General features: G+C 40.5%; 1 protein-coding gene across 1 annotated transcript; it reads left to right on the top strand.

Annotated features, from left to right (window-relative positions):
• Positions 1–22,498, top strand: LOC133343486 (ligand-dependent nuclear receptor corepressor-like protein). The gene is given in 9 exon segments (XM_061553140.1): positions 1–202; positions 13,505–13,570; positions 14,602–14,681; positions 14,854–14,965; positions 15,238–15,451; positions 15,812–16,068; positions 16,320–16,395; positions 17,028–17,741; positions 17,743–22,498. Coding segments are annotated over 9 exon segments (2,097 nt in total). The 5' UTR covers positions 1–105; the 3' UTR covers positions 18,224–22,498.
• Positions 22,499–22,799: the final 301 nt, after the last annotated feature.

Genomic DNA, 22,799 nt, shown 5'->3' with positions numbered 1-22,799 from the left:
AGAGAGAGCAAGCGAGGGGAGGCTGAGGGAAGACGGAAAAAAAGGGGGCGGAGGCCCGCTCGCTGAGGAAAGCGGAACGGACGGATGATGACGACGACGACGATGATGGCGAGTTGGTGCCGGAGCCCGCGCTGCTCGGCCGAGAGGCGCGGCTTCAGGCGGGAACTCGACTCGTGGCGACACAAACTCATCCACTGCATCGGTGAGTGACGGGGGGTGAGCAAGGAACGAGCGAGACAGTCGGTGACCGGGATGCGTGGCCGAGGAAGAGAGGTGTTGGTGGTGTTGGTGGTGGAGATTGCTGAGAGGGGAGAGGCGACGGCGGAAGCGGCCGGGGCTGTAGCAGCGCAGCGGACAGAGACACGAGACGCGGGTGGGAGAGTGCGCAAGGGACGCGAGCGAGGGAGATCCTCGTTGTGTCGTGCACTGACACCACTAGCAGCTGCACTGACACCACAAGCTGCTGCTCCTGCTGCTGATACCACGGGCAGCAGCAGCAGCCAGAGCGACGTGTGAGTGTTAGAACGCCGGGCAGCGGTGGGACGGGGCTCAACCTCCTCCCACCAACACTACCCCCCCCCCCCCCCTTGTCGGCGAGGCGGGCGACTCCATATTTTTTTGCATTTTTATTTATTATTTTTGTGTGTGTTGATGTTGTTGTTATTATGACTGTTATCATTTTCTCCATCCGCCCATCGCCCCCGACGCTGCTACTCGTGTTGTGTGCGAGTGTGTTCGCCGCTGAGCAGACTACTGCTGATTGCTCGTGGTTCTTGCTGCTGGCTTTGGTGGTCTTGGTTCTTACGTTTGCTGTGTTTTATCTACATTATCTCTGTGTCTATCCGCCTCACGCCATCATCATCATCTTTCTATTATTTGTGTTTCTGCTGCTGCCGGTTTTGGAGGGGAGGGGAGGTGGCGAAAGAGGCAAGCGAGGTCGGTTCATTGGCACCCCCCACCACCACCACCTCTCACCACCTCGTCTAATCTTCCACCTCATCCAACTCCTCCTTCAACCCTCACCTGCTCACCCTTCCAAGTCAGTCAGTACCACCTCACCCACCCGCAGTGTGTCCCTGGTTACCCCCTCCCTCCACTCCGTCAATCTCTCAAATCTCTCGCCCTGACCCACACGCCCACCAGTCCCCCAAAATCATCACAACCACTGCCCCCTCCTCAACCCACACGTTCGTCGGGCCAAGGTCCCACCTCAGCTGCCGGAGTCTCTACGACTTCCACCTCTCGCAAGGCGGCGTGTGGGGTGGTGGTGGTGGTGGGGGGCCCTTCCACGACCCACACGGTCCGCCTCTGGTCAACTCCTCTCCGCCCACCTGGAGTCCGGAAATCCCTCGGGCAGGCGGGCGGGCGGGCGTTCACTATTGGGAGCTTGCGCTGGGCTGTATCGCTTTCTCACTCAGGGTCGTCTTTGGGCCAACCTCGCAACTCGCTCGCTCGCTCGTTCGTTCTCTCTGTTTCTCTATCTCTTTTTTGTGTTGCTCGAAAAGAAGTAGTGTAAAAAAAAAGAACAAAGTTTTCTTTTCGGGTTTTTTTTCTGCTCTTTTCAAGACCTGCATCGATCGGAGTTTAGTAGCGCGGTGCTGGAGTTTTCTCTCTGTAGTGTGAATTCTCTGCCCTGTGTGTGTTTTTTTTGTCGTAATTTTTACAATTTATCACCCGTCTCCCGTAGTGCGCTCACTACTACTATTATAATATTACACACACATGCCGTACATTTTATTGCTTGCTCCGAAAAATATATTTTCTAAATTCTATATTTTTTTATTGTTCTAGTAGGTTTTTTTTTTTTACCGGTCGTATCTGTCATTCGTCCGTCCGTCCATCATCCGTCGCCTCCCACTTCTTGAACATAGGTGCCTCGCCAGCAACCAAGATAAAAGTAAACAATCGTGCGATTAACGTATCGGTAAGCTTAATTAAAGTTATGTGTGCGCATATGACAGTTTTGTGTGCGTCTGTGCCTGTGTGTACGTGTGCTGTGGGACAGGGGGGGTAACTTTGTCTTTTAAACCCTTAAACGCATCCCGGTGTGTGGATGAGAGCGTGGCACTCAGACGGTTGAAGGTTTGGGTGCGTGTATAATTTTGTGATGTTGGCATGCTGTTGCTTTGAGGGCAGAAGACTCGTGTTATGTGATGACACAAAACCCAGGGGAGTCCTGGCTGTACAGCATTTAAAATAATATATAGTTTGTATCTTGGTATCATTTTCGGTGCTGGGAGAAAAGGGTTGTTGCGAGCATTGTGATTTGTCAGCTATTAATAATGTAAATCCACTGCTGGATGATATCCTCTCCGTATCGTATGGATGATACGAGTTGTTTGATCATACTTCACCAAGCTGGTTAATAAGGCTTGGTGATAGTGAGGTTCGTGGAGGGGAGCGGACAACACCGGTGATTCAGCCGATAAACACTGGTTAATAGTGCAGCCCACCAACTACATGCTCACCATTTTCAATGATTATTGTGCTGTAATTTATTGAATACGAGATCACGGGCATTTTAAGATAAAAGCTCATGGAATGGGGGTAACCACAGTAACTAGATACAGAGGTGACTTTTCTCTTGGGAGGGCCGTGACCGGCATGGTTTGCCACACAGGCTTGTGGCATGCAAACCTCTTCTTGGCAGAGCTCCTTCGTGAGGAATTCCAGCAAGTGTTGGTGTTAAACCCCTAGTGCGAGCCAAACAAACCTCAAAGGATCAGTCATGTGTCACGAGCTTAACTGGACAGTCACACTTTCGTTTGTAAATACAGTAGTTCACGTGTAGGGCTCTCGCCATCGTGTTGTTGTGACGCTTTGCCCAACCTGAATGAGTGTTTTTAAAGCCCCGGTTTTTTTTGTCACCAAAAGTCAAGAGATTGCAGTCTCTTTGCATCATTTGTGCTTTCTGTGCCCAGTGGGTGAACGGGTTAAATTCCTAATAATTGTCCCGTGTGCGACGGAATCTCTTTTAAGATTGCCCAAGCAGCATTTAGAAACTTAAAGAGAGCATGTGAAAGCAGTGTGTAATTGCTGGTTAATGTGTGTGGCAGCGAGTTCAGTACCACACACCCCACCGACACTTGTGGTCCATAATCCCAGCAATCGAAAATGCTTGTGTAATCTGTTGACGACGGATGCCTAGTTATTTTATTAAATCAGAATGTGCGCCAGATTTGTATTAATGTCACCTAGCTTAAAGACTGGGAATACTTAGTAGGGTTACAATATGCATATTTGCGTTGGATTTGCTCAGAATCATACATATTCATTAGAGCTGATTGCAGATAAGTGTCGGCATTGTGAGAATGTGCCATTTTCACTTTGTCTTGGCAAACATGGAAAACGTGTTGCTGTAGCAAACAGCGTAAAAATGAAGCATGTAAGTCGCTAAATCTTACAACGAGCAAAATGTTTGAGACAAGTGGCTGTGAAAGAAAACATTCCAAGCCTTCATACATGGCAGGAATTTGTCGTGGAATATTCTCATAGTTCTCATGGAGCACTAATGGGATGTGGTTTTCAACTTGTATTTTCACAGGCAATTGTTGTTTTGGGGAGTGTTTGATGCAAACTAAATTTGCCGTTTTAATTTGGATGAGAGCCGTTTTCAACAATTTGTCATTAAAGGGTGTGGTTGAAACTTTAACCCCAGTAAATGCTTCTGAAATGTAGCAAAACAGGCAGTTTTTGACAAGACCACGTTGGGATCAGAGAAGGTGAATGAATGTGTTCCTTTGAAACATTTTTTTTTATTTTTAGTTTTGCTAGTTTCATGGTGTGAATTGCCACAATTATAAATGATCTTATTTTGACTCGTATTTAAGGTTTTGCCAATGAGAAATTGCTGCTGTTAGTGAGAACGGTCATGCTGCAACACAATATTGTGTGCTTCAAAGAGGTATAAAAGACGTTTCTTAGATTTGTTTTTAAAAATATGGTTTGGAATTCTATAAGATTCGTGTAACAATAATTTATATTTGAAGTCCAGGAAATTGATGGTAAAATAGAAATGCCTATATTATTTATACAGTATTTAGTGTGTTTCTATGATGTGTGTTCCGTGGCTCCATTACACTACTTGTTTACAATGTGGCCAATTTTTATTCATGCACTACTATTGTCTACGTAAATTTGGCCGTGCCACCTGCTCGTACTAAAGCAAAACGTGTCATGGGATATTTTAATCCTCGCACGCAACCAAACAACCCACCTGCAGACTGGCGGTCCGAATTTGCGAACCTTGAACCTGAAGGCGGACATGCTAAATCTGCCAGTACAAGTTTCTTCGGTCTACAATGTAGCTGCACAGCGTTGTCTGCATTTTTATAATTTGCATCCAAAAGAGTGCCCGTTTTTCTGCGCCAGTTGCATTCTATTTGTTGTTACATTTTAGACGTCAGTAAAATTTGTAACAAGATATGATTGTTATCATACAAGTAATTTAATTAAATTTTCGTCATGCAACCTAACAATACCTTGAAGATACATTTTATAAATTGTTGTTGCTCTTGTTTTCTTATGCGTATTTAATTTCACGTTCGTTTGTACATTTGTTTTAAAAGCTATAATTTCTCGACAGAACTTACTATGGCGGTTGGAATTATTTTCTCTTTGTGTAAGGGCAACTTGCATGCTTCGTTTCACAATACTGTACAGTATATGGTAACCGAAATTAAATTCTTCAAAGTGCTGCATGTCTTAAATGCAATGGCTTAACCATAAAACACACACTTTAGTAAGCTTAGTGCATAGCTCATTTATTTACCTGCATTTATTTTCATTTTTTATTTACATGGTCGATTCCCTAGATCTATGCTACCACAAATATAACTCAATGTTATCTTTGGAAAGAGCCAACAACTGATTGAATGAAATACAAAAGATGTTAGTTTTACTTTCCAAAGCACGTGCTCCAAGCAACCGTAAGTGTTACTGATATCACAAACAGAGTGTTTGTAAAGGTTACGTTTTAAAATGTTAGCCAAATGTAATGGAATATATCTTAAAATTTAAATGTGGAAGCAACCCAGACTTTTTGATGATTTTTTTAGACTAGCTGGTGAATGATAAATAACACTCAGCTGTAGAGATGACATTTAACATAACACTTGTGAATTAACCACTGTCTTTGCTGTAATTGAGTACATGGACAAAGTCATATTTTGCTTACGTGCATTTAATACAATGGAAGGACTGTGTACAATAAATTATAATGGGTTCATAGTGCAAGCACTGGAATTTAATATAATTATTCAGTAAAAGTGATTTTGCTTGGAAAATTATTCAACTAAAACCTACAAGGTGTACACATGTTTACTTAAAATGGAGTTATGGTGTGGACAAGTTGAATATCCATTTTAGAAATAAAATGTCATCCTGTTGCAGTAATATAGGGAGTAATGACACGGGATTACGGTTTTGATTAATCAACATTGAGATGGTCAACTTGCTGCCTCAAGTGCTTTAGTAGGACCGTTCATGAAATTGATCAGATATTTTGGAAACAGACGAGAGTGATATGCATCATTCTGTGAGCCTTTTTATGTTCATTTCGAATATACTCATTGCTCTTACAGTTTCATGCTTTTTAAAATATGATTTTAACAATTAATGAAGACTGGGTTTGGTGTATTTTGGGTTTTTGGTAGGAATTGTCTGTAAACTACCTCCAATTTGTTTTTAAAGCACCATATAGTATTTATACAAAAAAATTACTATGAAAAACATGCAGCCCATACCAATGAAATGTAATTTTTTTCTGATCGGTAACAATGTCGGGACAGATCGTTTTTTATACATTTTTGTTATCAGAGAGAGAGTGAGCACATGTAATTGGTGAACTTAAGCTATTTACAATTTTGTGCAATTACAGGAAACATTTGTGTTGCTGTTAATCATAGAGATTGTACAGTACTGTACATTATTCAGTGCTGGGCATTTAATATAGCTTGGGAGCATTGCTTTGATGGATTTTTTTAAGCCACTTTTTTAAGTAAAAATTTTACCATGTAAATATTCAAAATCATCCTAAGTGCAATATAAAATAAACCATTCTGTCTCGCATCATTGTGAGTTTACCCAGCTTCCAATATAATTATTTAGCACCTAGATGCAAGGTTATTGGAATTCTATCTAATGTGCTTGTGTGCTATTTTATTCCAATATAATTTTGACAAATGCATTCATTGTAAATTCCTTGCATGATATTTATACCATTCTCTAAGGAAGATTACCTAAACATTTTATAAAATGTAAACACTTGCCTCTTCTCTTGTCATTCGATTGTGTGGTTTACCTGAAATTAATAACCAAATTTCAGTTCTAGCAATTGTGCATATTTTACCACACTTAATTTGTTTATTTTGATATGATTCCACAACTCAGGTTCTTTTCCCAATTTTTTTGTTATAAAAAATAAATATTACGTAATTATCTATATCATTTACATTTCTAACTGCCAAAAATACATTGACTTACAGCTGCTGCAATTACCATCTAATACGCTATTGATTATTTCATACAAAATAAATTAAATTTTAAATCCATATAGGCTTTTTAATGACTTCTAAAAAAAAACCTCATGTTTATTCCAGTGTGTATCTGAAACTGACTGAAACAAGATTACTGGTATGTTTAGTTTGGCTTTCTGATCCATAATTTGTTTTCTAGGAAATTTAAATAGAGATTCCAAAAATGATCAACTTTTAAGCACTGTAGTTTGGTCTGCTTGCTAGATCACCGATTAACATTTGGGAAGGTAATACACAATTAAGTACCAGTGTCGTGATCAAAATTTGGGTGTTTCCAACTCCACCTGATGTTGACAGAGCTTAAGTGACAAGTTTATACCTACAGGCCGGGGCTGGAGCAAGCCAAAAATCTTCCGGGACTCCTGAGAACCCTCGAGCCAGTCCGGTAATTACATTGCATGCTGGTCCGTGATCGCTTATCTTTCACTGAAGAAAAGAATTGCCATGACAAAACTGGCCATCATCACCTTGTTTGGTGCCTTTCAATGTACTTCTATGAATGATATTCTTGCTCATATTACCTGGCTTTGTCTATATTTTGAGCATTGCCACGTATATCGTCTCAATTGTCCCTGATATGAAAACTAAATTGTCATGCTGTTCTAAAGATGTAAAATGAGATGAGTCGTTGAGAAACCACCATCACACATGATCACGTTTATATATGCATTAAGGCTATTCCCTTGAGACGTTTCATCGTCGAATATTGGTGACGTTGCCATCATTTTATATGAACGTGGGCTTCACTACAAGCCACCTCGTCAAGTCTGGTGTGGAGTACTGTTAAGGAGTTTTTTCAACTTGTGTATTCATTGTTTATTATCAGGGATGTCTCATTCTAGAATTGTAAGACCTAAGTAAGTTTCACTTCGCTCATTTTCAACGTGGTGTTACACTTGTGAAATATTCCAAAGATGTAATATTTACACATTCAGCAATGCACACGAACTGCGTCATGTTATATATTATATAGGCCAAAGCTTTTAAAGTTATTAATACATTCACACATTTATATTATGTTTTCGTTGTGGTCACTTATAACATAATTATAATTGCCATTAATTATGGAATTCCTTAAGTACATGATATATTTCAAAACGTTCATGTTTTGCCTTTTTTATGCAAACCTTCATGCCATTACTTTTAATAACTTGTAAAAGGCACAAAAATTGTGTTTCACTGTAAAATTACTGTGTCCTGTGGTTTGCTTAGTGTAAATAATATGAAGGCCAAAGCCTCACTGAGAGCCCATTTTGTCTTGTCTAAGACAATGCGTGGAAACCTCTATTGATTTACCTTCAACAGTATATTCCTTGTACTTGACAAAGCGTGAAACTACAAAGTTTATTTTCTCGTTGGGCTTGTTATCCACTAAAAGATAAACCCATGACGAATAAGTCACGTGGCAAAATACACAGTGTGTCTGGAATGCTGTGAAATTCCTTTTTGTACTTGATACCACCAATTTTGTCAAGGTCATCGGCACCATGCCGTGAACCAAAAACAACTCCCACACAATTATTTCACGTAATATTCTTTGCCAATACATTGTATTGGCACAGAATATCCTATCTTTGTAACTCCGGGAAATTTAAATAAGTACCAGATTATTATTCTTATTTTAAAACTGAAGTATATTTGTTTTCTTTTCCTGAGCTGACAAAAACAAGGGAGTCATTTGATGACATCTGGTCAAATACTTTGTATATTTCATGCATCTAAAATTCCCCAGGCTTTGCATAATATTTCATGTGATATTTGCAGAAATGTGTTATATCGGGCATGTAAATTCGTTCTATGCCATATAGCAACTCAAGTTTTAAGAATCTTACAAAATTGTGTAGGTTTAAACATTTTATCAGTTTACTTCTGTGGTGTTTTAAACTGTATTTACAAAAAATTCTGAGCCTAACATATATAAAAGATAAATACACAACAATCACATGGTTTCAACATAGTAACCCTCTTTAACAATGCATTTTTCATATAATTCCATATGATTTTTATTCCTCACAAAATAACTTTTATTCAAGCCCATTCATGTTCCTCTGCACAACCTCCTTTCAGCTCATCATCCTCATATCGGACATGTCTTCCATTTGAGAAACAGCTGGAAGGCACTAGGTGCTCGGTGTGAATAATATGTAGGATGTGGATGTTTCTCAAAGTGGCATTCCTTGACAGCGTCAACCTTAGCAACTCTTGCAGTGTGCGCTGAGGCATAGTCACATCGGAAGAAGGGTGTGGCTCAAATATTTCCGTGCTGTTTTTCTTCAACTTCTGCAGTTGACGAGCTATGAACATCTCCTTGTGTGGCATGAAGTCAATGTGCACCACACCTCTAGCATCCTGACTGAATTTCTTGGGTGTTGGAGAAAGTGGATAGTTTGACTGCATCTACTGCCATTTGGACTCTGGGTCTAAACGGTAAATGAAGGCCCCATCACCACTAAGACATTAGCTCTTTATATTGTACCTTTATCAGATCAGGATTGTTATGAGAAGTTATCAGATGCTCCCTCGTCATGTCATGTGGGCACACAACTTGTTCATTCCCAAACTATAATTCAAGATTGTCTCCACTGATCCCACACTGGCATAAGCTAACTATGCAACAGTATCGGCAATCACAGGGGGGGGGGGTGGGGTCATATTCAAGAGTCTGTCACAACAATATTCTGCAGCCCATTTTCTACCTGTTGCAAATTATAGTCTATTGCCCCCCCCTTTCCAGTCACTTTGAACATGCGTGCATAAATTGCCTTCAGTCCAGTGTTCATTTCTGTGAAAAAAATGATGACAGCATGATGCTTGCTTTTCTTTGTCGACCGGCAATAGACGAAGCATAAATAAGGAGCGAAGCAATCTGGAATATTGTTGCCTGGATGTTTGAGGGTACTCACCATCGACTGCAACATTTAAGGTCTCATTTCCTTTTATATTAGACAGACTTTTTGTAACGGAATATACATATTAATACAAAACTTAATATTTACTTTCAGAGTACATCAAGTGTCAATCCTGATATATTTCACAAATGTCTCATTTCCGGCATTGATAAAATAGACCCAGGTGTTGTGCACAATAATGCGCAGACGAGGTTTAATTTCATTGTTCAATGTGACACTGAGAAATCCAGATTCAAGTATCAATCATTGAGAAGCTATACTTTTTATTGGTTGCTCATATCTCATAGCATTTACATAATTTGATAGTAAAGATAATTATAGTTAATGGGGTGTTGTCATTGTCCATGTACATACAAATGCAGGACATTAAAATGGGGAAAGGATATTGTAGATAGATGCACAGATGCAGAATTAGATGTATACATTGTATACAATTAGTGGTCCAAATACTCTAATATTTGACCTTTTCACCCAGGATGTTACTTGAGATATTTCATATGCTGTCCTTGAATACCTCTCGTCTACTCTCGTGGTTGTGAGTGAAAGCAGGAAGGCACAGACATATCACCTACTCCCATTTGCCTCCAGGAGGAACCGTAATTGTTCCACTGTAATACAGTGGCAATCAATATTGTATTATATATTTTTTAAATCTATTTTCATACGTGGGTCATTTCATTTATGCATCCCAGTGTAAAAAAAAGTGAAAACTGACATTTAAATTATCACTCGAAGTAAATAATAAGGTCTTAAGTTGGGAAGATAAAACATTTACACTTGAAAATGTGTCAAGTTACAACAGGGTCATTTCCAATTGGATCATTGGTTCGATTCCTCCTGCTTGCCATTACTGTTGAGAATTACCAATGCTTGTTGTCTACTGAATAAACTGTTTAGGAACAGACGGAGAAGTCGATGTTGCACTGGCATTGCAGCACCCTCCTAAAACTAATCCCACATTTTAAAATGTTCTGCTTAATGGCAAGGAAAAAGATAATGATTCCCCTTATGTAAATATGATCGGTTAGGTTACATTCATAGCCTAACCTACATGTCACGTTCAACTTGTAAATTACCACATCTACATTTCCTCTTATATTGTTGATAGCAAAATTGCCACAAACAATACTGGAATTAAAACTTTAATTTGTGGAAATATAGTATGAGGATACACCTATAGTTAATGTTTTATTTGAACTAAAGTAATGTATCTTTTGAGGCATTTTCGTTATTAACGCAGTAATTTAAAGAATATTTCGGTATGAAAGCCATTTATTTAGGAAGAGCCTAATAAAGGTACACATGCTAGAATCCCATCAGTACAAGCCTGAAAGGGAAGCCATTATATAGACCTTCCATTGTATTTCAATGAAGCCAATTATGTAAATTAGGAATTCAAATTCTATTTCAAATAACTCATGGAGATTGCACAAATTACTTCAGAACTAAGTACTGTACTGCATTTCAGCCAGGTTCCACTGTGTGTATTATGGAGGAATATGACAATGTTTCACATTAATTCGCTCAAATGTTAGTTTTAATATTGATTTCAACAAGTTGGCCATAGTAAAATTTTGCTCAAATATTCTGTATATGTTGTAGCATGTTGATAATTATAACAAAAACATTATTCACAATTGCTCTAGGATTACGTGAACAAGTTAGCATTGTAAGTACGCTTTTGAACATAATGAAATGTTGATCAATTGTAAACTTTCACAGCCCACATTGTTGTCATATCTATCAAATATCTGTGTAAAAAATACTGGAATACTTGTGGCAATATATTTGACACGTGCATATTTTTTATCTGCTGTGCATGTGACTGTTAAATGCTATCCAACCATCGTGGCTTGCATAAATATTAATGTGATAGCTTTATTTGTGCTGGAGCCTGGACAAAATATTACTTCATTGGTAGCTACAGAGATACCAGAGTGGGTAACATTCGAGTGTATAAACCTATAAGTCTGCAAGGGAAATGAATGGGCAGCCCATGTGTATAGGTTTATGGGTTGCTCGTGTCCTGGTGAGTGGGCATGCCAGTGATATTTATGGTTTCAGTGTTGGCGGTTCTTAATGGTTATGAAAAGAAAAACACAATGACATTAAAATCACGCTGAATGAGAAAAAATACAATACGCTCTGACGTTGAATATTTTAAAATGTGTGATGGGTAGTTTGTGTCTCCCCTGTTTGCATGCATGTCAGTAGTGTGGATGTATGCTACTGTGAGCATGTCAGTGGTGTAACTATGCTAGCAAGCGAGCTAGTTAACATATATGCAATTTATTTAGCTCTTATCAGGCTGACAGGAGAATGGAGGGGCATGTTGTATTGATTTTTTGCATTGTTGCATATTTTTTTATTGTGTACATCACCATGGACTCTTTGTTAAACAGGTCAAAGGTTATTACTGCTTCGTTTTATCTTGACTGTTTTGTATCAGGACATGCAGGATGTTAATGCATCTCCTTCTAAAACGTGTGTTTTTGTGAACACGATTATAATGAAACTTGTTTGTTTAACATTAGGATGTCTGTCCCAAGTTACAGAGCTTTGGTGAAAATGTTTCAATTTCTGCTATTTATTTTTAATTTCCAGCCACCCACACCAACCATGCCCTTTAAAGGTATGTAGATTCAGTAGGATATGCTGTGTGGTATTCATACCGAGTAAACACAGCTGCAGTCCAAAATTCAAGTCCAATGGTGGTTTCACAACTTGTACTCCCGTGCCTCTTCCTTTTTAGACGCTACACTCTTATGCAGCTGTAGTCCAAGTACAGTAATTGGTTAACACGCGCGCCTTGTTTAACGCGCGAGATACCTTCTGCGAAAACGTTGTGAAACGATTATTGTTTTCCCATTGACTCCCATGTAAAAAATCTGAGTTATGTTTGAGCCCCAAAATGTTCCACTCTTAAGCAACTTTTTTTTACGTGAAAAATACAAATAATACATATTTTAAATAAAGTAAGAAAACATCGAATGTAACACAACGCATGAAGAACCACAGTGCAAGATCCAGGACCGATTCAGATAATCGTCACTGGTGTTGGCCGTGAGTGAGAATCGAACTCGCTGGGTTCGTAGCGCCGCATGCTACCTGTTCCAATACCGCTCTCGCCCACCTACCCATTACAGTACCACCATGAGCGAGGCCCCTTTAGGGGCCATCCATTTAGTACGTACGCGTGGAGGGGGCAGGGGGGGTTAACCCATATGGTACGCTTGCGTATTGGGGGTCTACTGACAATGTGCATACACATAGGAAACGGGGGGGGGGGGGGGGTGAAGCCTCGATAATAATTTATCAACATTGGCCTTCAAATGAGTATCTGTTAGCTTAAACACGTTAATATTATTCATCCTTGATCGTTTTTGCGTGGATTAAATATCGGCCGTTCTATAGGATTGGGGGGGGGGTCAAGCGAACGTATGCAGGTGGGGAGGGGGGGTGTTAAAAGTCCGCGTGCGTTCAGGGAGGGGGGGGGTAAAGTTTTGACAGATGTTTTGCGTACCTACTAAATGGATGGCCCCTTACCCACAAGACCAAATACGCGTGCACTCGGCACAACACAACTGGTAAGCAAACGGCTGCGGGCCACCTTGCACCCCCTTGTGCCACGGGACTCATTTATCGATCTTTGTCCGCTCGATAAACGAACATTTTGCTCCTTTTGCAAACGAATGGGGCTGATATCAAATTGCTCGTTTTAGAAAATTATCGTAGAAAGAACGCTCGTTAAGCAAGACACGCCTGTATTTACAGTAAACACGCAGTGTGTGCGCTTGTAGTCGAGCGCGTTGGGAAGATAGTGGGAGGATAGTGGGAAGGTAGAGCAAATGAAGCATGGTACAAGAGGAGACGGAGAGCTGTGTTCGCTTCTGTGGGTGTTCTGCGACATCTGCTGTGATCAGAGCCAACATTTTTCATAGATAAACCCCAGCAGTAGCAAACAAAAAATGTTCAGTAGCTGAAGACATTTCTTAAAAAGGATTTTTTTAAATGTAGCTAAAAAATCTGCTGCGCGCTGTTTTTTTTCCTTCTCTGCAGGCTTTGAGAGCATATTGGAGGGGCTTTACGGACCAGGCTTGCTCAGAGACTTGAGCCTGTTCGATGGTATGTCATTTTACTGCCTTCCATGTACAACCACTATAAATGTTTTGTTAAAGCTGACAGTACTGCATGTTATCCTTCAGTGCTTGTTTACTTTGTATTTAACGGCCCAAGGGTTTTGCACCAATTAACAATGTTGCTGGGTTTTTTCATCTGAGTATTCTGGGTAGATTCTGAAAATAATTGTTAAATTTTTTGACCAGATAATTCATGCTAACTGACGTTGGTTGGTTTTCAGCATGTGTATGTGTGTGTTTATGGTAAAACGGCAGTTAAGAAATGCTAAATTACCAGGTATCTCCTTATGGACTTAATTAATATTGGCCAGCTTAGACACACCTAAGAACCCCTAAATCCTACAATTGCAGCCTATAATCTAGCCAGTTGGAATTGTAGCATGTGCAGGCAGAGGCTGCATTTCCATCTCTAAAGTAAAACTGTTTGCGTGTGTGTTTCTGTGAGAAAGAAATTGTAGGTCAGTGCAACCATTAAATTATTGCACCATAATTGGGGCCACACAAGGGGCAGGGCTATTGTAATTCCAGTTCTGACTTTGGTGTGTTTGTCATATTTAGTGTGTAATCCTTGCTGTCGTGACTGTATAAAAGACAGGTCAGATGATTGATAATTTATATATGCAAATGTTGCAGATAGACTTTTTTTTACAAGCAAGCTTTGTAAAAAGATGTCTCCTTTGTGATTTGTAATTGCTTAAAGAGAGCATCTAAGCAGTCATTATAAGCAGGGCATTTTACATGGTGTTAAAAGACTTGTGAAAATCATTAGAAATGTTTTCTAATGATACGCAAAAGCCAATTATCATTGTACACGGTCTCTTTTTTGCATTTTCTCTCTTAGCTGTGACAATAGTACTCTATGGAATTATTAATGCTAAACGCCATTATTCCTTCATATACGGCATGGGTTGAGCGCCGCTGTGGGAAACTGGATTGGAATTACTCTACAAATACCCTTTGTTTATGAATGAACATGACCAAGTTACTGACTGTGGATGTGCAAACTGGTTATTTCAGACTGTGAACCCGAGGAAGTCTCTGATTGGATAGTAGATGAAAACTGCCCCTTCTGCTGTCTACGGCGGGACAAAGTAAAGGTGAGCCACCTGGTCTCTCCAGGTATAGATGTCTGAGCCATGCATTTACATGTTATTTATTTAACAGATGCCATCCTTCTGACTGTTTTAAGCAATCGTCAAATATTTGCTTAAAGGGTTGGTCAGGAGTGTCATTGGTTTTTCATCGCAAGTCTCTGCTTGCCTTTGTCAGGAGCATTTGTCATCTCCATCGGATGTGGACGGTGCGTCGGATTCTACAGACACTGCTGAGCAGCTGGAACGTGAAACAGAAACTTTTCTCCACGCTCTCTTTCAGCGGAAAGGTAAAGCCTATTATTCCACCGTTTCACTAAAGTAACAGTTATTAGCAGGACATTTTTTTCGCTTAATAACGTAATATGACAACGACAGTTTTAGCGAGTGTCCTGCAATTAACGCCGTACTTTTTCTCTGTTGTTACTACTGCTTAGTCTCTCCAAATGAATAATTTTTCGTGATAAAATTGGATTGAATGCTTTTCAATAATACACGTATTTAGACAGTGAATGAACATTTCAGATTTTTAAAATGTTTTTTACTCTCTCTTCCCCTGTAGATCCACCAAGAGCATGTAACCCAGCCATTCCACTGGTGGCCCGCGAGATCATGTACAGAATGATACGACAGTTCGCAGCCGAGTACGCGCAGCGTCGGGACGCGGCAGCCGCCGAGAAGGATGGCTGCGAAGCAAGTCCCATGGCACCACCCCCAGCCGCTGACGCAGCCACCTCGGTGCCGTCAGCAAAGCCCTCCTGCCCCACGTCCAGCGGGTGTGGCGTCGTGTGCCGTTGTCTTCTGTGCGAACTCGTTCGTGCTGCCGCTTTCGCTCATTTGCATTGTGAATTAATCTAAAGACAAATATTTATTTCGAAAATATATACTTATCAATTGAATTTCTGTACACTCTTTGGAAGTGTGTTCAGTTTTTACCGTGCGTTCGCCATAGAGCGGATCATCCCGCACGACAAACGCATCAGACCTATACAGAACAACCGTGAAAACATGTAGCACCAGTTGATTTTTCATGTTAAAGCAGGGGGGGGGGGGAGGAAATGTTCCCTTAATGCAGGAGGAAAACATGTTTCACTTAAAAATGCTTTGGGTTGTGGTTTCCGTGTTTCCGTGTGCAGCACCACGTTGGCCGTCCCTTCAGATCTGGAACACAAGGCCGAGAGTCCTCCGCAGGAGCCTGCAGCGATCCCAGTGAAAGGCACAGCCCCCACTCCTCTGGCAGATGACTCCATCCTAAGCAAGCTGCTGTCAACACAAGATGAACATACAGCAGATGAGGAGGAGGAGGAGGAAGAAGAAGATGAGAAGGATGACGAGGATGGCCCTCTCGACCTGTCCCTGGGCAAGAATACTCAGGACTGCAAATACGACCAAGGTAGTAATTTTCACTGTTTATTGATGGTTGCCCATTATATTGCTGGGATGGGGCTGCATGTTTCATTGTTGTTTAGCATTTACCAACTTTGCTGTGTTTTTGAGCACTTGGGCAATATTGCTATAATTGTGACATACTCCAATAAGCTTGTCATTTAAAATGAAAAATACATCCAAATTAAAAGCTATCATGTGTTCTTCATCTGCAATTATCTGCAGCCGAATTATGTTGTCTTATTTATTTATTTGTAGCTGGCGTGCTGGACCTCTCCACCAAAAAATCAATGGATGCTTCTAAATCCCCGTCTGCAAAAGCATCAGCTGCAGGGTAAGACATACATTTTGTGCACTGGTATGCACGTCAACACTGTAATTACCCAGCATATTAAGTATACAGTAAATCGTAGCGGTTGTTTCATGTGCGTTGGCAATCATTTTGAAGGTGTATTGAAAAAAAACCGTGTGCGAAAAAGCTGTTAAAAATGTGCATGTTCAAACTTCATTGTTATTGCTCTGGTGGTGGCCGGGGTTTTGGTGGAGCGCTTTTCTCTTGAGCGATATTTTTGTGGTCAGTTTCAGGGATCCCAGAAGACACAATTAAGCTTCAGCTGCATTTATTTTTTATTATGATCAAAATGGAAGCAACTTCTTGAAACTGCAAAGTTTCAGCTTTAAATGGCTGCACAGTGAAATCGCTAGAAAGTTGGAAACCTAAGAAAAAAAGGATGGTGAAGTTTTGCATTCAAAACTTCAATTGGAAAAAAAAAATGACTTTTATGATGTTCAAATGGAGAAGTGTTTTATTGCTGAAGTTGATAGTTGAAAAGAAAACAGTGGACCCCCCCTCCTCCAGTCCCCACCAAACCCTGGTCACGGCTAGGTCAGTCCAGCCCCCTATGACCCTCCCTATCCATTTTGAGCTGAGCTGAGCGCGGGTATCATTCCGTCCTGTGCCTCTAGGACCAGCCGCCTGGCCGCGGGGGACTTGTATGGGGAGGAGAGGAGGAGGAGGGGGTCCTCGGACAGCCTCGGCCTGGGAGCATTACGGCCCACAGGCGGGGCTGGGGCGGAAGCCGATGCAGACACGCGGGGGGCGGCCACGCTTCAGGGCATGGCCAAACGTGCCATTGAGGAGGGGCTAGCAGAGCTCACGTGCCTTGGCACAAGCAACGCAGACGAACTTCGCATCAACACCTCAGAGGGCCGAAACCTCGCGCCATGGCTGGGAGCTCTTCTGAGTGAAGGATTGGGCAGCCTAGTAAAACAAACGGAAAGCACTGCAGTGAGGCAAGATGGGCGGCATTCAATGAGCTCATCCAGCTTTCTGCAACAGTTGGCACTTAAACGTATGGCAGCTCAGGCAGTTAGACTGCAAGATCGTGACATTTCTGGGTCTGGTTCAGTTTCCGGGTCTGTGCGTCTTAAGATCCCCCAGTTTCGCGTCAACTCTTCAAGCGCCTTGTCCAATCCGCTACCGGCAGATGTCAATGCAACCTCGAGCATCGACAGGGCCTCTCCTTGTGCATCGTCTGCTTTGTCGACTGCGAAGGACGGCTCCAGCATTGGACGCAAACTGAAAGCTATCCTGCCTAAGCAGCAGAGTGTCAGTTACCTGCCAGCAGAACTGCATTCCCTCAAGATCCTCCAAGGCAGCTGCAAGCAACAACAATAACAATGACTTGGCCCTGCTCAATGGGAAATATCTGGCAGATCAGGATGTAACACGGCCAAGGTCGCCAGAGGTGGGACCGCTCCTGACCGGTCTAAGACAAGTTCAGGGAACTGATAACGGAGACCCAAACAAGCAGCCGCGGCGAAAACGTGGTCGCTACCGGCAGTATGACAGCGGAATCCTAGAGGAGGCAATCAGCATGGTAATGAGTGGGCGGATGAGCGTGTCCAAGGCACAGGCCCTGTACGGCATTCCTCACAGCACGCTGGAGTACAAGGTGAAGGAGCGTGCGGGCACACTTAAGGTGCCGCCAAAGCGCCGTCGAGTTGACGGAGAGAGCGACACAGGGAGCAGACTGGCGTTCGGTTTTACGGCTTCTGTGTCGGACTGTGCTGCCTTTAACTCCGGCTACTCAACCCACAATGACATTGCCCCAAACTCGACCGCTGATGAGAACGATACAGCACTTAATGGTGGAGAATAACTGCATTGCTCTTAAATTTAAAAAGTAAAGAGAAATGTGCAATGATGCACTTAATACCTTTCTAAAAGGTACCACCTGTATAGTAAGTCAATAGGCAAAATCTGCCTGTTGTATGATTGCTGGCAAGAGAAAGTCAAGGTTTATGAACACAGCAAGGCTGCAGCCATGTCGGGAGAGAGGTCTGCTGCTAAAATTAATTACAATGTCGTGTTTTGTGTTGAAAACACTAATGTATAACGTCGTAAAAAATTTAATCCATTCGTAACTGATCCCTCTAACATTTTTGTTAATTTTAAAGATTAAAAAATGCGAATAAATTTAAGAAAATTTTTAGCAGTATTTTACGAGCATTGTAGGCTATCAAAATTGTGAAAATCAACGAGACTGTCATATTTACGATGGTAAGCCATCATTTTTCGGTTGGATCACTGCCACTAAGTATGCTTGCAAAATGGACTACTTGAGAAAACATATCCTGTCCCTAAGAGGAGGCATTTTATTGCCGAATCAAGGTCCCGAGCCTATCTCTCGACATGGTTCGGAATTGTGAGTTTGCATGGTAATTGTGTGCGGAAAGGAAACGACATGTAGAGTATGGTTTCAATAGGTTTTGATGTTTGCTTGCCATGGTAGTTGCTGATCAGTCATGGTTAAAATATGTGATTGGCGGATGTTTTTGGGAGGGCTACATGGTACACGAAGGTAATGCAAGAAGATATAAAATAGTTTCTTAATATAACAAAGAATGGCAAAGGTGTTATGAAGTATCCAAATGTTAATAGTGATTTTTTAGGAGCATGAGTTGTATTGTAATTCAGGATAATTACATTTATAATAACTAACAATATTTAGATATGGCCTGCTCTTTAAAAATAATAGAAGAACATGTTATGTTTATGCAGATGGTTGTCCATCAGGGATTAGAGTGCTGTGTGCAGCATTTTATACAACAAAGGCTTGAATTTGCTCAAGATGAAGATTTATGACATTTCAGTTTTTTATTTATTTGAAATGCTTCTGAAATAAATGGTAAGGATGGTCACGTTGTGGGTCCAAACATTTACCACTTGAATACGTTAAGCTTGACCAAGATGGAGGTACCGTTGTAGCTAATGCAGATTGTGGACACCTTTAAATAGTTTACAGTGAATGTAGAGTAAAAAAAACTGTCGTAATTAACCTCCCTGCTGAGAATTAAACACTGTTTTTACAGCAGTCGACTGGTCCGCACCTTTTAACGGGTCACTGTAGCATCAGCCTTTACCGTTAACTCCTTAATAGTCTTCAGGGATATGCAGTACTATTCTCCTTGTCCTACAAGTCTGTGAGACTGGCCAGTGCTTATAGATTTTCTTCCTCTGCACTCTCCATGCACCGCGTGTAAAGGATCACTCTGCCGAAAGTGCACCACGTGTATTTTTCTGATTTATTATTGGCATGACCACTCCAGCTATAGCCATAGGGGTTAATTGCTCTATGCCTTATTGAAGAATGTTAAGGCACGGACGTACATATAATATAAATTTGTAAAAGCTCATAACGTTGTCGTAATAGTGCATTATGTAAAGCAGTCTTTTGTCTCCGGATTGAAGTAATATTTGTCGCTTTGCTTTCAGGGACAATTGTAAAAATCTTACAAAAATTCAGTATTTGCAAAGCATTGTTTCTCAGCAAGCTTGCTGGTACCATTCTGGAAAGAGGCTTCATGATTGATTCGAGGCAGTTCTTAATATTGGTGATCTTTACATGTAGTGCATGGGCGGTGGGCACAGGGGACTAAGATACATTTAATCTCGCAGACTTCTTTTCCTCAGGCCTTACTCTGGCACTCCTCAGTACACTGGATTACAACTCATGTCTATTTGTATAGTGATTTTTATTTATTTATGTTCTGTTCCTAAAGATGTAGAGTGGAACACCCCAGGTGCTGGAAACCCATCCACCGTTTTTTATCTCCTGCTCCAACACTGTTTTTTTTAGTATAGGCAGCATCCTCGATTCGAGCAGCTGAGTCCATGTAGCAGGCTTGTCTTTCTGTGTTAACTTGCAATAATTACTGATTGTCACTCGCATGATGGTATATTAGTATAGAGCCGTTAGGAATTAAATCGCATGCTTAATTGCTCATCCTGCTTACAAGCCAACTCGCATAAATCATTTCCTTTTTGATGCCGTGCCGCATTTCTTGCATTGCGCACGTGAGCTCATCTTTGCATACACATTGGACTCGTGTGCCTAGAAAGATAAGGCTTGTACAAAAAAAAATTGCTAAATATTTCATTTTATGGAACTCAATCAGGCCTATTCACAAGCGCAGGTTGTGTGTGGAGGGTGGGGTATTTGTTTATGTATTGTATATTCCAGCAGGTTATGTAGCCATGTTTTGGAAAAGTAAATTATTTTTGCAATATATTGGATAGGTTCCTATTTTCCCCTTCATGTTTGTATACATTTCATTTCATTGTTTCGTTTTTTTTAAACATACTAATTCATTTCGTGTTAATTTACACTTGCTTTACAGTGAAACGTGTTTTGTAATGTTTGATACATTTTCCCATATTTTTTTCCTTTTGCCAGCATGGCAAGTAAGGGTGCAGTATTTATTGGCGTGTATCTCAAAATCAGTTGCATTGTTATTTTTTTTTTGCTGAGACGTGCTTGTGGTTGGGAGCTGACATTTCGTATCATTGTGAATGTAGATACCGGTGTTGCACAGAACGGCCGCATTGATTTTTCAGATACAGTAACTTTGTAATGATATCCCTCTATTCCACAGCTATAGTTGTATTTTCTTGGTTAAATGTAAGCCAATTTCTATACTTTGCAATTTTGGGGCGGGGGAGGTATTTGTGCATTTTTATAATTTATGCTCTTCTGATATACTGTACCGTAGCACTTGTAATTTTTCTATTTATTGTTTATTGTAGCACTAAATCTGTTGAGGTATTGTGGAGCAAATATCTTTTTATTCTGTCTACTAAGAAGATGAAAAAGTCTTAGGTCTCATGATTTACCTAATGCAAGCACTTATGCTTAGTGTGTACATTGGTCGTTAATGGAGTGGGATGTGGTTTGATCTGGAATGAATGTGCTTTATCTAAGGTAAAGTGTTAAGAGTTGACTACTGACTAAGCTAACTTGAGGGGATATTAATTCACTAAACAAGTCTTACTGTATTTGCCCTTCATTCCATGGAGGCAGCTACAACCAAAAAAAATCAATATGATTGGAGGTGACTGGCCGTCCATTGTGTGTTGGGTTGCATTGTTGGGAAATACATTAAAAATTGCATTGGTTATTGTGAACATTCCTAATGCAGTTCTTGGGTATTGCGACAACCGTGCAAAAAATCAAAATAACACATCCCAGGTTTTGGTACATAATTTAAAGAATGTATGCAAATACAGTTGGGGTGGGGGGGGAATGTTTTAATAAGACTTAATTGGTAATTTAAAAAGAAAATAGTGAAAATATTTAATTTCGTATAATTGCATTCTGATTGCTTAAGCTGCACATGATGAAAATGTACTGTATAATGATTAAATGCACCAATTTATAATTATTAGCACTTGATTTAGGCTTATTGCACACATATTATACGGGCAAATACTTTAAACAGTTTTTAGGCACTTTAGTTTCTTTATTTGCCATCACTACTAAATGTGCAGATTGGAAGCGGCAATTGAAACTGAATTCAAAATGGTCCGGCTGAAGTCTTGCACACCATCTCGGCAATCGCAGTAAAAGCGGCCATCAGGGGGCTCTTTTCCTCTCTGCTACTACTACTGTCTCGTGTCCGTCCGCTTGTAAAGCAACAAGGTGCCTCAAACGATCTCTCTCAAACCTCCAGTTTTCAAAAAAAAACTCCTTTGTGTAAAACTACTGAACTTTTGTACGCGTTTTAAACGAGTGAAAAAAAATAATCTTTGTAGTAAATTATCAAAAAAAAACTTGTGTGACTGGTTTGCTTTTGCGTTTTAAGTTTAGTTGCAGTATAATGCATCGTGTGTTTAAAAAGAAAAAGAAAAAAACCTCTTTAAGTATCGGAGTTTTTTTTGTTGGCACTTCAAGGGTGAAAAAATTGCCCTCCACAGAGTCGAGACCCCATCTAGGATGTGCAAACTTTTTAATTGTTTACGCCCGGGTGTTTTTACAAGTGAGAATTTTAAAGCATAGAATTGTTTCGTATAGCAATGTTCTTCTTGTGTACTTTTGCCATTCAGTACATATGTTTCATTTATTTCTAACTTGTTTGTGGTTCAGGAAAGAAGATATTTTAAAAAAACATTTTGTGAAATTCATTACAATCACAGAACTGGATGGAGTCTGCAAGGTTTTAAAATTAAATTTGCACCTTTATTAAAGTATGATCTTAATAATATCCCGAAACTGTGGCATTAAACTGCTAAAACTAACAATAGTACCTGTGCTCAAGGTTACCCCAACAGACGTGTACATTGACTTGCTTGACCCTTTATAAGTGTAATGATGTAAAGTTATTACTCTGATTTTCCAATGGGCTTAAAGAGGTTTAAGGTACTATTTGTACTTGAAAGTAGGGGCTACAGTATTCTGT

This window comes from Lethenteron reissneri, chromosome 17 (genome assembly GCF_015708825.2).
Source record: "Lethenteron reissneri isolate LAM-NWPU_2019-01 chromosome 17, ASM1570882v1, whole genome shotgun sequence".
Taxonomy (NCBI): domain Eukaryota; kingdom Metazoa; phylum Chordata; class Hyperoartia; order Petromyzontiformes; family Petromyzontidae; genus Lethenteron; species Lethenteron reissneri.
This window is presented reverse-complemented; position numbering and strand designations above follow the sequence as displayed.